The 15487-nt window shown below is 44.7% G+C and overlaps 1 protein-coding gene and 1 long non-coding RNA gene across 4 annotated transcripts in view; one reads left to right on the top strand and one right to left on the bottom strand.

The window, feature by feature from the left end:
• Positions 1-7728: 7728 nt before the first annotated feature.
• LOC114623773 lies at positions 7729-8359 on the bottom strand. The gene is made up of 2 exons (XR_003711826.1): positions 8207-8359; positions 7729-8115 (listed from the first exon to the last, which is right to left on the bottom strand). It is a non-coding gene; the product is annotated as an uncharacterized LOC114623773 (long non-coding RNA).
• A 273-nt stretch (positions 8360-8632) lies between these two features.
• Dgcr8 (DGCR8 microprocessor complex subunit) overlaps positions 8633-15487 on the top strand; it is a 30579-nt gene continuing 23724 nt past the window's right edge. For 2 of the 3 annotated variants that reach the window (XM_028770538.1, XM_028770537.1), the window contains exons 1-3: positions 8633-8772; positions 13128-14124; positions 14565-14724. In XM_028770538.1, coding sequence (XP_028626371.1) covers positions 13408-14124; positions 14565-14724 — 877 coding nt within the window. In that variant the 5' untranslated portion in view covers positions 8633-8772; positions 13128-13407. Of the gene's footprint in view, positions 8773-12520; positions 12729-13127; positions 14125-14564; positions 14725-15487 lie in introns of all 3 variants that reach the window. The other variant, XM_028770539.1, reaches the window with a different exon arrangement.

Here is a 15487-nt window from a genome sequence, read left to right as displayed (position 1 = left end):
ACACACACACACACACACACACACACACACACACACACACACACACACACAGAGAGAGAGAGAGAGAGAGAGAGAGAGAGAGAGAGAGAGAGAGAGAGAGAACAAAGTTGGTCTGCCATGGTAGCATAGGACTTTAATAACAGCACTCAGAAGTCAGAAGGCAGGCAGAGTTCAAGGCTGGGCTGATCTACATAGCAAGTTCCAGGGCAACCCAAGTTACACAAAGAGACTCTGTCTCAAAAACAAAGATACCAAACACCAACCCAAAACACCCAGAAAGTGAAACACTGAAACCTCTGACCAGGAGTCAGTTCAGTGCTGAGTGTCTTTCATTTTCTATTTTGGAAAAATCCTTTAGGATAGAATCTTGTTTGACTATAGGAAAGTCTGTCTTTAAGATGAAGCCTGTGATGGTGAAGGTGGCAAAAATAAACAAAGAAAAAAATCATGAGACAAAGCAACATATAAACAAATGTATCAACTTATTCTAGTATAATCCAAATTATATTTATGACAACATAGCAATTTATGCATTGTTAAACTACAATGCTGTTGAAGGCAGATGACATCTGCTTGGATTTTTTTTTTTTTTTTAAGTCTAGGTCTCATTATGCAGCCTGCCTGGCCTGGAACTCACAGAGACCTACATGCTTCTGCTTTCTAAAATGCTAGGATAAAATGTGTGTACCATCATGCCTGGTTGCTGCTTGGATTTCTTTAAAGTCTCATTTTTGGAGTTTAGGGCAGTCTCTGAGAGGGCTCAGTTTTCATGGGTCTGGTGTCATGTAGAGATCACCAGTCCGATCATTAATCAACTTTAACAAAGAAAAGGCTTTTATTCAGATAGTAGTATCAAGGGCCGGGCGGTGGTGGCGCACGCCTTTAATCCCAGCACTTGGGAGGCAGAGGCAGGAGGATTTCTGAGTTCGAGGCCAGCCTGGTCTACAGAGTGAGTTCCAGGACAGCCCGGGCTACACAGAGAAACCTTGTCTCGAAAAACCAAAAAAAAAAAAAAAACAAAAAACAGATAGTAGTATCAAGCCTACTACACCCAGAACTCAGGATTCCTGAATGCAGCATCCAGCCACCTAAGTGGGCTTTATAAAGGCAAAGAACACTAAGTTGCAAGCAGAAGGTCCTCTTGTGTAAAGCAAACTTGTTTACAGAAGTAGAAACAGTTAAAAAAAAATTAACTCTAACAGCCCTTGACATTTAGAGGTCTAATGTTGCTTTTTAGGTCACCTAAGCACAGATATTTTCAACTTTTAAGCATAAAGTTAGCCACTAACATAATGTTAGCCATCACATGGTGAGTACAGCACTGTAGCCTGGTAACCTGAGTTCAGTCTCTGGGGCCCACATGGTAGAAAGAAAGACACAACTCAATTCAATTCAGTTGTCTTCCGAATTGAACTACACACACACACATACACACACACAGACACACACACACACACACCCCAAAATGTCTTTTTGGGCTGACTAGATGGTTCTGCAGGCACCTGCTGCCCAGTGTAACTATATGAATTGGATTCCCAGAACCCGCAAGGTAGAAATAGAGAACTGATTCCATAAAATTGTTCCCTGAACTCCACATGTACACCACTGGACAAAGGCACCCACAAACATACAAAGCATACAATAGGTAAATAAACAAATTTAAAAATTGCCCTTTAAAGAATGTTATGTTTTAGCCAATGACCTTGGGTAATGAACCTATCTTAGTAGGAAAAACAGGAGACAAAATACACATATGTTAACACTGTAATTGTGTTTTGTAGTCCCCTGAAGAACTGGGAGGCTATCAAACAGTTTTTTTCTTTTTTTAGGTTTTTCGAGACAGGGTTTCTCTTGTAGCCCTGGCTGTCCTGGAACTCACTCTGTAGACCAGGCTGGCCTCGAACTCAGAAATCCGCCTGCCTCTGCCTTCCGAGTGCTGGGATTAAAGGCGTGCGCCACCACCGCCCAGCTCTATCAAACAGTTTTACTCAGTAGAGCATGCTGCACTTGAGCCCCGTGTTAGGACCAATGATGGTGAGCTGCGGCCGGAGCATTTATTATCTATTTTAAAAACAGCACTATGGTGAGGGTAGTGGGGGCTGGAGGGGTAAGAGCACTGGCTACTCTTCAGAGGACCTGGGTTCAATTCCCAGCACCCACATGGTGGCACACAACCATCTAAAATTCCAATTAAAGAGGGGAGCCAACACCTTCTTTTGGTTTCCAGAGGTACCAGGCATGTACATGGTACACAGACATATACACAGGCAAATCATTCATATACATAACAATAAAATACAAATTAAAATTAAAAAAAAATAGCATCATGGGCTAGAGAGATGGTTAAGAACACTTGTTGCTCTTGCAGAGGACCAGGATTTGGTCCCCAGCACGTATATGGTGTTTACTCACTGGTGTAACTCCGATTTCAGGAAATCTGGTGCCCTCTACTCAACTCACAGGTACTAGGCAAGTACCTGGTGCTCATACATACATGTAGGCTAAACACTGAAACACAGAAAAAAAATTCTTTAAAAAACAACTTAAGCACAGAGAGATGGCTCAGCATTTGAGAGCTGGGTTTGAGCTCTTCCAGAGGACCTGAGTTTGGTTCCCAAAACCCACATGGCAGCTCACAGATGTCTATAACTCTAGTTCCAGGGCATCTGGTACATTTCACACAGTCGTACATGCAGGCAAAGCACCAATGTACATTAAAAACAAAACCATAAACCAGGCAGTGGTGGCACATTCCTTTAATCCCAGCCCTCAAGATCAGCTGATATCTGTGAGTCTGAGGCCAGCCTGGTCTACAGAGGGAGTTCCAGGACACCAAGGCTACACAAAGAAACCTTGTCTGAAAAACAACACAAAAATAAAATGTAAAATGCATGTGGAAACAGAACAGCAGCTTGATATTTCATCATGTTGCATCTGGCAGAAACTTTTTATTTCATTTCTTGGTGGGGGGGGGTGGAGTTTTGAGACAAACTTTTGAGACAAGCTCTGGTTGTCCTGGAATGCTGTACCAGGCTGACCTCACACTTACTGATATTGCCTGCCTTTACCTCCCAAGTGCTGGGTTTAAAGGTAGGTGCCAATACACATCCCTTAATTTTGTGTTTCTTGAGATAGGTCTTACTATGTTAGCTTGGCAAGATTGGAATTAACAGCTGTCTGCCTGCCTCTGTTTAAGAGGGCTAGGATTAAAGACATGTTACTATGCTCAATTTAAGACGTTTTTCTTTTTCACTTTCTTTTTCTAAGATTTATTTATTTATTTAATGTATTTGAGTACCACCATCCCTATCTTCAGATACACCAGATCACATTACAGATGGTTGTGAGCCACCATGTGATTGCTGGGAATTGAACTCAGGACCTCTAGAAAAGCAGTCAGTGCTCTCAGCCCCTCTCTTTCTTTCTTTCCTTGCTTCCTGCCCCAGCCCACGGGGATTCGATGAGACTTTAGGGAAGGGCGCAAAAGAATGAAGGGACAAGAGACACAAGGAATGAGAGCAAGTCTGGAGTTCTGATCAAGCTCTGAAACTTTAATTTTGGGTGCAGGTTATAAAGACACAGCAAACTGGGAAGTTTGGGTGAGGGTCATTGCTTAGGGCTATCCCACTATTGAATGCTTATTGCCCTAGACCATCCCACTGTCATATCCTTATTGCCCTAGACCATCCCACTGTCACATCCTTATTGCCCTAGACCATCCCACTGTCACATCCTTATTGCCCTAGACCATCCCACTGTCATATCCTTATTGCCCTAGACCATCCCACTGTCATATCCTTATTGCCCTAGACCATCCCATTGTTGTAACCAGCTCCTAGGAAATGCCAGACATTCTTTAAGTTCCTGGGACCTGAGACTAGGTTTCCCAGAACAGCAGGTAATTTCCTGGGTTTGGCTCCCAGCAGCTTCCTTCTTTCCTTCCTTTCTTCTTTCTTTTTTTGAGACAGAGTCTCTTTACATAGTCCTGGTTGTCTTGGAACTCACCTTGTAGATCTGGCTGGACTCAAATTTACAGAGATCTACCAGCCTTTGTCTCCCAAGTGTGGGGATTAAAGACATGCATCACCATAAAACTGGCCTCCAGTTTTAGATTTTAAAAATTATGTACATATGTCTGGGTCTGTTAGGGTGTATATATGAGAGTGCAAGTGCCCTCAGAGGCCAAAAGTCTTAGAACTCCCTAGAACTGGAGTGTTTCAGGCTGCTGTGAATTACCAGACATGGAGTAGGGGAACAAAACTCTTCCAGTCCTCTGCAAAAGCAGTACACTTTCTTAGCCACTAAGCCATTGCTTCAACCCAAATCAGAAGCTTCTCTATGTAGCATTGTGTTACATGGTAATAGGAAAATTTCCTGTTACCAACTAAAATGCTGAGCCTAATGTCTTAGTGAACACAGAGGGTCTAAGCCAAACATTGTCTGTTTTGTGAACACTGGTTTTATCTTGCTAATTTATAATGGATCTGCATACCAAATCAGATGTTAAAATCTCATGTTTATAACAGAATATATTATCTATTAGTATTAATTAATGTTCAGTGACCACCTTTTCTTCCTAATATAGTAAAAATAGTAATTTCAACATTGACAAAATTTGTCTATGTATTCTACATAGGCAAATTTCAGAAACCATGTACAAGTGGCTTTACATATAGGCTGGCCCTTTTGTTTTCTTTTGAATTTAATTTTAGGTTTCATAGCAAAAAACAGTTTAAAATTTCTTGAGCAGCTGTGTGGTGGTGGTGCACACCTTTGATCCCAGCACTCAGGAGGCAGAGGCAGGTAGATTTCTGTGAGTTCAAGGCCAGCCTGGTCTACAGAGTTCCAAGACAGCCAGGGCTACACAGAAAAACTCTTATTTTGGAAAACAAAAACAAAAATAAACAACCAAAGCAAAAAAAAAAATTCTTGAGTATCTAATAAAAGATTATTTATTTATTTATTTACTTATTTATTTATTGAGACAAGGTCTATCTGTGTGGCTCTGGCTGTCTTGGAGCTAAGTAGACCAGCTGCTGGCCATGAACTCAGAGAGATTTACTTGTTTCTGTCTTCAGAGTGCTGGGATTAAAGGCATGTGCCATTATGCTCAGGAAAAAGCATATTTTAACAATGTAATAATGCAAGGTATTAATTATATCTCTTGAAAAACTATAGCAAGTTTTTAAAATTTTTTGCCTTTTTTTCTCCAGAAAGAATATTTGAATATGATAGATTCAAACCATTTGACCAGAAAGCAGTTTATTTTTTAAAATAATTTTTATTTTGTGTGTAAGAATGTTTGCAGGGCTAGAGAGACGGCTCAGTGGTTAAGAGCACCGACTGCTCTTCCAGAGGTCCTGAGTTCAATTCCCAGCAACCACATGGTGGCTTACAACTGTCTATCTGATGTCCTCTTCGGGTGTGTCTGAAAAGAGCAATAGTGTACATAAAATAAATAAATAAAACTTTTAAAAATCTTGTTATGTAGACTTCAGGTTAGTATCTTTTCCTGTTTTTAAGAGCTAGTTAGAAGAGAGAGCTGCCCTCAAAACCTAAGTCAGAAGACTGTTTTGTGGAAGATCCACAGTGGTTAGCACGTCCCAGAGCCTTGACATGACTCAGAACCAATGGTATAAAACCAATGGTTTTACCCCAGATTTTTTTTTTTCTCCAGTGAATACAGACAATAATATCAGGTTCTCTCTCCCCCTCTCATTTTCTTAAATGGCCAAAGCAGTCTTTTCCTTTGACATAGGATTTTGTCCTGTTTGAGGATTATGAAAGAAGAGAGTGATGGAGGAGGAGGAAGCAGCTGCTTTTCCTGTAGAGGACAGAAGGGGGTAAGGGCTAAGAAAGATTTTTAGAATTTATCTTTTGACACCATCTCTAAATTTTGTTAACATCCTGACCTTGATTATCTTAATTCTGAGAGTTTAAAAAACTCTCATATTAACTTTTTGTTGTCTTTGAGACAGGGTTTCTCTGTGTAGCCCTGGCTGTCCTAGAACTCTCTCTGTAGACCAGGCTGGCCTCCAGATCCTGCCTCTGCCTCCCGAATAAAGGTGTGTGCCACCACTGCCCAGTTCATTTTTCTCTTTCCTTTTTATTTATTTTGAATTTTTTTGAGACAGGGTCTCACTATGTAGCCTTTTTGGCCTCAGACTCACAGAGATGTGTCTGCCACAATGCTTGGCTTATTTCTTCTCTTAAATGCATTTAAATTCCACTTAAAGCTGACTGTTCATTTATTATCTTTAGTTTTATTACTTGGACTTCTAGATTAGCATGCAGGAAAAAAATCAGCAGTACTGAATGATCCTCACTGAGGGAAATATAAAGCCAAAATATCTTTAGAGTTCTTTCTATTTACAAATGCTTGCAGTGTGTACTATCTTGTCAAACAGAAAATCAACTGTGGGGGCTAGGGAGATGGTTTTGCTCATCAGAACAGATTACCTGAAGTTAAAATAAATATTTTAATATTTATATATTTTGATTGTACGAGCAAAATGTTGTGTTATAAGCCAGAGGCTGAAATGATCAGTTAAATTATGGAAAGAGTTCTGTTCCCAGTACCCACATGGTGATTTGCAACCACTGTAATTCCAGTTCCTGGGGATTCAATTTCCTCTTTTGACCTCTGTGGACATCCAGTACATACATACTTGTAGGCAAACACTCATACACTGAAACTCATACATCTGAAACCTAAAAACACTCAGACTGACTGGAGTACCAAACAGTAGCTTTTTTCCATACTTTCTCTCCTTCCTTAGATCCATTTCCCACTCCCTGAAGTCTACAGCCTCTCTATGCTTGCTGGGAAGCTGTGTCTCCATCAGTTAGGTTCTGACTTCAGAATCATTCCCAAGTTAGTTCTTCCCAGTGTGTATTGGGCTTTCCTTAAAGGTTTGAAGGTACTCAGGACTCCAGTGCTTGTCAGGCACAAAAGCAGCTCAGGACAAATGTCTGTGGTTCCTAGCATACCAAAGTGCCCACAGGCCTCCAGGCTCACTCAGTACCTGTAGCTTCTCTCAGCTCTTTTCACCCCATCTCCTAACCTAAGTCTCTTCAGCTCATGGCTTCCCTTCCCTTCCCCTAGATTCTGATTCCTATAAAAACCTGCCATTTCTGTCATGGATTCTCTTTGCCCTCTCCTCTCTTGGCATTCCTTCCCTTAAAGGAACAACACCATATGCTAACATTCCAGGATCCCTTAGTGCTATCTTTAAGCACACAGACCTCTGTGCCTCGTACAGCTGGTGGCCTTTCTTAAAGTGGAGTCTTTTAGAGTTTTTCCATGGTAAAGCTACTGTTTGCTATTTGCAATTACTAAGAATTTTGGGGAGAAAATTTTCTTTGTTAAAATAGACGAAATCTCCCAAACAGTAGGGATACAGCTCAGTCAGTGCTTTTAGCATTAACTCAAGTGTACTTGAGACCTCAACATGTCACCTTTTAGTCCTGTTTTTAGCATCCACGATTTTTCATGTCCAGCAGCAACTACTTAAGTGTTTGGCCAACAGAAGACAGTTTTCGCTGGTCGGTGGTGGCGCACGCCTTTAATCCCAGCACTTGGGAGGCAGAGGCAGGCAGAGGCAGAGAGTTCGAGGCTAGCCTGGTCTACAGAATGAGTTCCAGGACAGCCAGGGCTACACAGAGAAACCCTGTCTCGACAAAAACCAAACCAAACCAAAAAAAAAAAAGAAGAAGAAGAAGAAGAAGACAGTTTTCTATAGTTTTTATTACATTTATTGACTTGAATGAGAACATAAAGGAAAGCTAAACTTTTCGATGTTCTCGTTAGTATTAATATAACTTAGCTCAACCTTAGTTCCGTGTCCATAAGTAATGCAATGAAATAATGGTTTGTGGGTATAGACTTGGAGGGCTTAGGAACAGACCTGGCTAACTCCATTTTGGTTTTGAGTCACTTCCGTCCTAAAGAATTTTCCTAAATCTTATTTACTGCTACCTCGGGTGTTAGATCAGTCTTGAACAGCTTAAGTCTTTGGCACTGACACAGGTTTGCAAAGCCGATCTAAGGTCTATCCGAGACCAAAAGGATCCCCAACTGGCTCTGCTTCTCTTCCCTTTTTGACACAGAGGATGCTGTAAGCACATAGAACAGATTTTTAGTCATCAGACCTTTGTCCTTCCTGGTGTGGTGACACTGAGAGTAAAACTCCTTTCCTGTCCTCACCATCGCGCATCTTGTTCGTTCGTTGACTTTCTAGGATGGGTGTACCTCCAACTTAGTCCTCGAGACGACCCGGAGTCCGAGCTCCATTGTCATTCTCAAACTCAAAAGTAACTATTAAGCTCAACAGAGGCCAGCTCCCAGCAGCTCCCAGCGTTCCTCGCACTCCCGCGCTCCCCGGCTCCCAGCAGCCTCTACGCGCCTCTTTCCCGGCGCACCCCGCGGCCGCAGCTCAGCCCCACCCGGAGCGAACGCCGTTAGCCTTTCAAGGCTTGCGTCTGGTCCCGCCCACGCGGCCTCCATAGCGCCTCGCAATTGGGCCGCGCGCGCCTCGCGCCGCCGATTGGCGGCCTCCTCAGCCCGCTCCCGGCTCCCCCAATGCGCTGCGGCCGTGCGCCGGGATTGGTCGCGCTCCACCAAGGCCCGCCTTCCGCTCGCCCGCGCGGCAGCGGGTCTCAAGAGCGGAGAGCTTGCAAGGGCCTTCGTAGGTTGCGGCGGCGCTGGGGCGGTGAGGGTCGGCCGACAGTGGTCGGGCTGCGGGCGGCTCGGGCAGGTCGCGGGCGCCACAGGTAGGTGCGGGGCGCGATGGGCGCCCCGCGGGCGGCGGGCGCTGCGGCCTGGAGAGGCTGCGCCCTTTCCTTCCACCCCCCCTCCCGGGCGAGGCCACAGGCCGGGGCTCGGGGCGGGGCGCGGCGCGCTAGGCGGGCTGGGCCACGCGGAGTCGCGGCCTTTGTGCAGTGGGGGCCGGGTCCGGAGCTCAGGCGTCATGGACATAGGGTGCTGCCGGCCTGATAACGAAGCCCCTTGGGCAGTGGGCCCGAAGCCATCGCCTCGCCTTCTGGCGGGAGAGGTGTGGGCAGGGACACCTCAACGGCCTGAACTCTGCCTGTTTTGTCTGTTTGGAAAAGCCGAGAAACCGCCCAAGTCTCCACCAAATTATCCGTGGATGAAGTATCATGTAGCTTATCAGAATGTGGTTTTACAGTAACAATGAACGTTGTAGAAATAAATGGGAAGTGGCAACCTGTTGACAGCGATACCTGTCAAGTAGTATTCATCCAGTGGATTTGGGTTGCTCATGGTAGGAATTTGATTTGCCATCTTGCATGCTTGCATGTACCTCATTGCCGGATGCAGAGATGTCCCATGTAGGGTTGTTGACTCTTGTATGCCAATCACTATTAGGGTGCCCACTATCTGCTCCCTCAAACTAGACTCCCAGTCTTGGAAGTGGCTCAGTTTCCACTGTAATCCATCACTAACCGAAGGGAGTGAAAGGCTGGTCAAGCGAGTGTGGCCTGTCAGTTTAGAACTGGATTTGCAGGATGACAAAGGAATTGATGAGGTCATACTGCCTTTGGGTTGACCAGGAGGCTGCAGCTGTAGCACTGGCCATCAGTTCAGCAAGTGGGAGTTGTTCAGATGTGTTGGGTAAGCTCTGTGCCAGGGCCCAGGGCAGCCAGCTGTGGGTCTAACTTGCTCAAGTCTAATTGGCAAATCAAGATCTGAATCCATAGGTCCAGTCAGCTGAAGAATAGTGAGGTAGCTGCATTGCCAGGCATGTTGTGGAGCAGGCAGGCAGTTCAGTGGCTCTCTGAATTTTACCTTGTGAGAAACACGATTTTGACTGGTTTGCCCAGTTTGGCCTTGTGTCATTCCCCTCCCATGTGATCTCATGTAGTTTTCACATCAGTTTCCTTTGACATCTTCCATTCCATTTCTAATGCTGCCCTTTCTGATCTCCAGCCTCCTGCTTCTGGTTGTCCATTTCACTTTGATACCAAATAGTTTGACCCAAGCCAAGATACAGCCATAGTCTGTGCCAGAACAATCCTTATGCTTGGCTAAAGTCACCTTGGTGCCTCTCTTAGGCCTACATACATCTCTTAGGAAGCCTTGCCACCTGTTTCCAACAGCAGACCATTTCCCAGAAACTGTAACCTAAAGTCCCTGTCCAAGCTACCTGGTGAGCTTTTTAATTCTTCCTCTAATTTGATCCCCACTCTTACCCTCTTAGTTTTTATGGACACAGAGTGATTCATTAAATTGTAAGATGTTATAAAACTGAGGTAGTACAGACTCAGGCCTGCTTGTTTGGGCGGCAAAGCAGCTGTACCACTTCCTAGCTTTGCAACCTTGAGCAAGTTGTTTAACCTTTCTGACACAGTGCTGAGTGAGTTGCATAAAATCCTTAGAGCAGGGCCAGTGTGAGGGTTGGCTGCCATTGTTACTCATGAATCAATGGTACCACTGTTTTGACCCCTTCTGTGCAGTATCCTGTTATCAAGATAAAAATGTAAAAAACTGAATACTTGTTACCCAGGCCTGCTGTCAGTTTCATTCAGCATACTATCCCTAGCTTGGCCACACCATGGCTCTGCCCCAGGGTCTTTGCTTTTCCTTTCAGTGTCTTCTACAGTGACCCTCCTTTTACCCTTATTAAGCACCTGGCCCCATCTGTGTCATCTTTAGATAGGCCCTTGTTGTAGAGTCTGTGTAATCTTTTGGAAGCTGCTTCCTAGCTTTTTTCCTTGCTTTGTTTTAGCAGAATATTTGTCAGGATGTAACATCATAGATACTTTTCTTGTTATTATACATCTCTCACACTAATATGCTCTTGTGGAGGAGGAAGGAGTAATTGCTCTGTGGGGCAAGTGTTTTCTCTGCTTTGTGCTTGACACATATAAATGATGTGTGTGCCTTATGAAAGGCATTCAGCAAATAGTTGGTTAATGAATTGAGTAAGCTTTCAGAGGGAAGGTAAGAAACTTACCAAGCCTGCTGAGCTCAAGAGCTAGACAATTTGCCTTCTTCTGAAAGATGTATACTTTCCTTTTCTAGGGCCTCAGGGTCCCCACCTATGGTGTGTATCTCTTCAAAGCTTTCCTCGCTTTAACACTTAGTAATGTCTTCGTTGATTGTCTTCATCCTGTAGTTCCTCATTGGCCCACTGCTTTTAACATGCAGTATGCTTCCCCATCCTCTGCCACTCTTTGTCTCCAACCCCTGCTTACTTGAGTGTTCTTAGCATTAGCATATTCTACCTCAGAAACCATAGATTTGACTTGCTGTGGTCCCTGCACACCTAACAGGCACTGTCCTGGTCTGTTAGGATTAAGCATGCTGACCAGTCTGTCCTCTGCAGTGGTCCTTGGTTGTCAGGAAACTTTGATCTCCCTCCTGGCTCCTTAGTTATTGCTGTTCTTCTCAATCATTCATAAGCACCCTTGATGGGACCATCTTTGGAGAGGTTTTTTTTGTTAAATTTCCATTGAATTAAAAACTGTTAGGCCACTGTCAGTTATAGGAAATAATGTCATAATATAGTTTGACCTTCCAGCTGTATCTAGGCCGTGGGGTCATTACCTCTTGTGGTAGCACCTCTCAGAGTAGACTATGAGTTTTTAAATGGTTTAATTTAACCTAAACAAGCCTCTGGCTTTTATGTTGTACTTTCAGCAAGGCATAACCACCCCACTTAATCCTTTTACTGTAAGCTGCTTATATATAGTTGATGTTTTCTGTTCTCTTGTCCTCTCTGGGGTCATAAGAATATGAGTTAATGTAGGTGCAACCAAGATGTCACCCATGGGCATGGTTGTATGTGTGTATATCTGCACCTGTAACAGTGTGCATGGCATGTGCATGTTTCTGTGCATGATGTGGGAGTGTGCATGTGTGCGTGTGCATGTGTTTCTTCTAATAACCATTCTTTCTGTGGATCTTTGGTTTTGTGGCCAGCCATCTGCTGATCTGTCTTCCCTGTTGTGTCATCCCTCTTTGCAAGCATCCTCTGTAGCAGAGCTTCCTAGGATTATATACTTCCCTTTCTGCTATTTCCCTCTTGTGGTTTTGGTGCTTTACTACCAGTTCATGTGGTCTCCTCCCCTAGACCTCTTCAGGGCTCTAGAGTTATGTGGCCTGGCTGAGCACTTGTGAGACAGGGATGTCTACAGCACCCCTCTAGTTTTCTCTCCAGGCTTAAGCTTTTTTCTTCACCTCCTTTTTTTTTTTTTTTCTGCTTTCCACCCCCATAGGGTCTGCAAGCATAGACAATTCCGTGACACTTTCTTATTGTCTTCAGAGCTGCTTCCACATCTTTGTTTTGGAGAACTGTCCCAACATCTGGTGCAGTCCTATACCTGGTATAGCTGTGAGTCTTCTTTATAAGGAGAGTCACTTTCCTGTTGATAGCTCACTGTCCTCAGCCTGGAGTTAAGCTCCAGATGGCACCCAGAATCCTTTCTACCTAGGCTCTAGCTTTCTCCTGTGTTGTTCCACCTACCCCCCAATACTAGCAGGCTCCCTTCCCAACAGACATCCTCCCTCTACTGGGAATGGATCTATGCTGCCACTCCTGGTGACCTCAGCACGCTGCATCACTGTCCTGTCCACGTGCCACGTTGTGGGCCCAGGAGAGGGGGTCCCTGGGTAGCAGAGTGCCTGGCTATATCTCTGAGATCTCTAGTGTCACAGAGTTGAGCTGAGGGTCTCACTCGCCCTCTGACTGACCCAGCCCTTGAAGGTGAGTGGATTGATGTCCCTCTTACGGCCTGAAGGAGGCCATGCACTCTACATGTGTTCTTAAAATGGTGACCTCCCGATGCATGCTTGCTTATGCACTAGACCAGGTTATGGGAGTGCTGTGGGAAAACTTAGCTTTTTATTTTAGTCTTAATTCTTTTTGAGCTCTAAGACTATTTTTGTGCTTCTGAAATAAAGATTAAAGTGAGTAGTTGATAGAATACTTAATTTAGGACTTAAAATTTAAAGTTAGTTTTTTTCTGATGTCTAAAAGGCTTCCTTAAAGGCAGTGTTATCTTGGCCCTTTACTACACCATTGATAACATTTGACTTTTAACTTGGTACCAGAGAAGTAAAAGGCTTCTGTCATTTGTGATGATATTTTTAAATTTCTTTGCAGGTGGAAGAAGAAAGGTGCCACTTTGGCATGAAGATAGACTCACTTAGACGCCAATCTTTTAAGCTGAGTGCATTGTGATTTCCAATAATTGAGGCAGTGGTTCTAAAAGCTGTCTACATTAATGAAAAGAGCAATGTGGCCAGCTTGACTAAGCCGCCAGTGTGTACAGCGCGGGCAGGACGGCACCGGGTCTCGACGGACTTGTGCATGTTAGCAGTATAGATTTATGTAAGGTGGTTTAAAACTCTGGTCTTTTAAACTAGTCTTAATTGCTCATAATATGGAGACATATGAGAGTCCCTCTCCTCTCCCGCGTGAGCCCTCAGGAGAAGCAATGATGGAGAACCGAGCTTGCCCCTTCCAAGTGCTGCCCCATGAACAGTCTCCACCACCTCCCCTGCAAACGTCCAGTGATGCAGAGGTAATGGACGTTGGCTCTGGTGGTGATGGACAGTCCGAACCTCCTGCTGATGACCCATTCAACTTCTACGGAGCTTCTCTTCTCTCCAAAGGATCCTTCTCTAAGGGCCGCCTCCTCATAGACCCGAACTGTAGTGGCCACAGCCCGCGCACTGCCCGGCACGCACCTGCGGTCCGGAAGTTCTCCCCTGACCTTAAGTTGCTTAAGGATGTAAAGATTAGTGTGAGCTTTACTGAGAGCTGCAGGAGTAAGGACAGGAAGGTGCTGTACACAGGAGTAGAACGCAGCACTCGGCCTGAATGTAGCCTCCTTAGTCCTGTCAGCGGGGACGTGCATGCTTGTCCCTTTGGCGGGAGTGTTGGTAATGGGGTAGGCCTAGGGGGTGAGAGTGCAGATAAGAAGGATGAGGAAAATGAGATGGATCAGGAAAAGAGAGTGGAGTATGCAGTGCTCGATGAGTTAGAAGATTTTACTGACAATTTGGAGCTAGATGAAGAAGGAACAGGCGGGTTCACGGCTAAAGCAATCGTTCAAAGAGACAGAGTGGATGAAGAGGCCTTGAATTTCTCCTATGAGGTATGTTGGTGACCAGTTCCCTGGAGGGCTCTGAGCAAAACCCAAAGAGAGGTTTGGAAGTGGCTTTATTTTTAAAAGCAGAGAAATCAAAGCAAAACCCTGTGTAAGGTTAAATATTAATGTGGAGAAGAGAAAGATGTAGAGTTTACATTCCTAAAGTTCCTCAGTAGAAAGTTTGGCTGGCATTGAGTCTTCTCTCTTTCCAACCCGAGTCAGCAAATGCTGCGGAAAAAAAGCCTCTTTGGCTGGGTGTGCTCCTGGAGTAGGCGTGTTGATTTCACTTGTCATTTCAACCTGTTTGTTTTTCAGATGATGAAATGCCATCAGGGCATGCTCAGTCCCCATTGAGGGGCTCCCCTCTGTGTTTCCTCATACATGTGAGACTTGTCCTTGATGCAGAAGCGTGGAGGGCTGTAGGGTCTGAACACTTTATTTTGCAGGATGACTTTGACAATGATGTGGATGCTTTACTAGAAGAAGGTCTCTGTGCTCCCAAGAAGAGGCGAATGGAGGAAAAATATGGTGGAGACAGTGATCATCCATCTGATGGAGAGACAAGTGTGCAGCCAATGATGACCAAGATTAAGACAGTGCTCAAAAGTAAGTGAGTCCATCACAGATCCTGAGCGTTTCATGTCCCCAGAACTGTTTCCTTCCTAAGAATATTTTGGGAGTTCTTTCGTGCCAGGCATCAGTCTGGGTAGAGACACAGGTTTAAGTATAGAATGGTCATGGGAGGTGAAACGAAAACAAATCGGACACACAGCCCAGATTCAGATCTTGACAAATTCCATGGAAGCCACAGAGAGGTATAGATGGGCGGTCCTTGCATGGAGTCCATCAGTGTGTGCCAGGATAAGAGACCAGTAGCCTGCAAATATGGAGGCCAAGGCCAAACGTAAGTTTTTGATGGTTTGGAAGGAGATAGTTAACATCTAAGTTTTGGTTCTGTTGCAAGTGAATCAGGAAAGCACCAGAAGCTGATGCTGGATTCTGGGCTGCAGCAGGCACATGCACTGTGGGGGGTGGAAGCTGTGAATAGAAGTGTTTGGAGTTGTGCAAAGTGGCACACCTGCATCTGGTGAACACTCACGGTTGGATTATCAGGCTCTGTTGCCAGTGCAGGTAAAGTATAGGACAAGTCACACAGGCTTTTATGTGGACTTAGGTTAGTGGCACCTATTACTCCGGTAAGGATCTCAGGATCAATTGGGGGGTGTTAAAAGGTACATGGGGCTCAGGCACATAAGAGACTCTAGGGTAGTAGGCTAAGAGCCTGAAGAGAAGGTGGAGATGTTGCTCTCTTTAAACTGCTGAGGAGATGGGGGGGTCTGCAAGGCTAGATAACCAGATATTGCTGCAT

The sequence above is a fragment of the Grammomys surdaster genome, unplaced genomic scaffold (assembly GCF_004785775.1).
Source record: "Grammomys surdaster isolate TR1022 unplaced genomic scaffold, NIH_TR_1.0 202, whole genome shotgun sequence".
Classification (NCBI taxonomy): domain Eukaryota; kingdom Metazoa; phylum Chordata; class Mammalia; order Rodentia; family Muridae; genus Grammomys; species Grammomys surdaster.
This window is presented reverse-complemented; position numbering and strand designations above follow the sequence as displayed.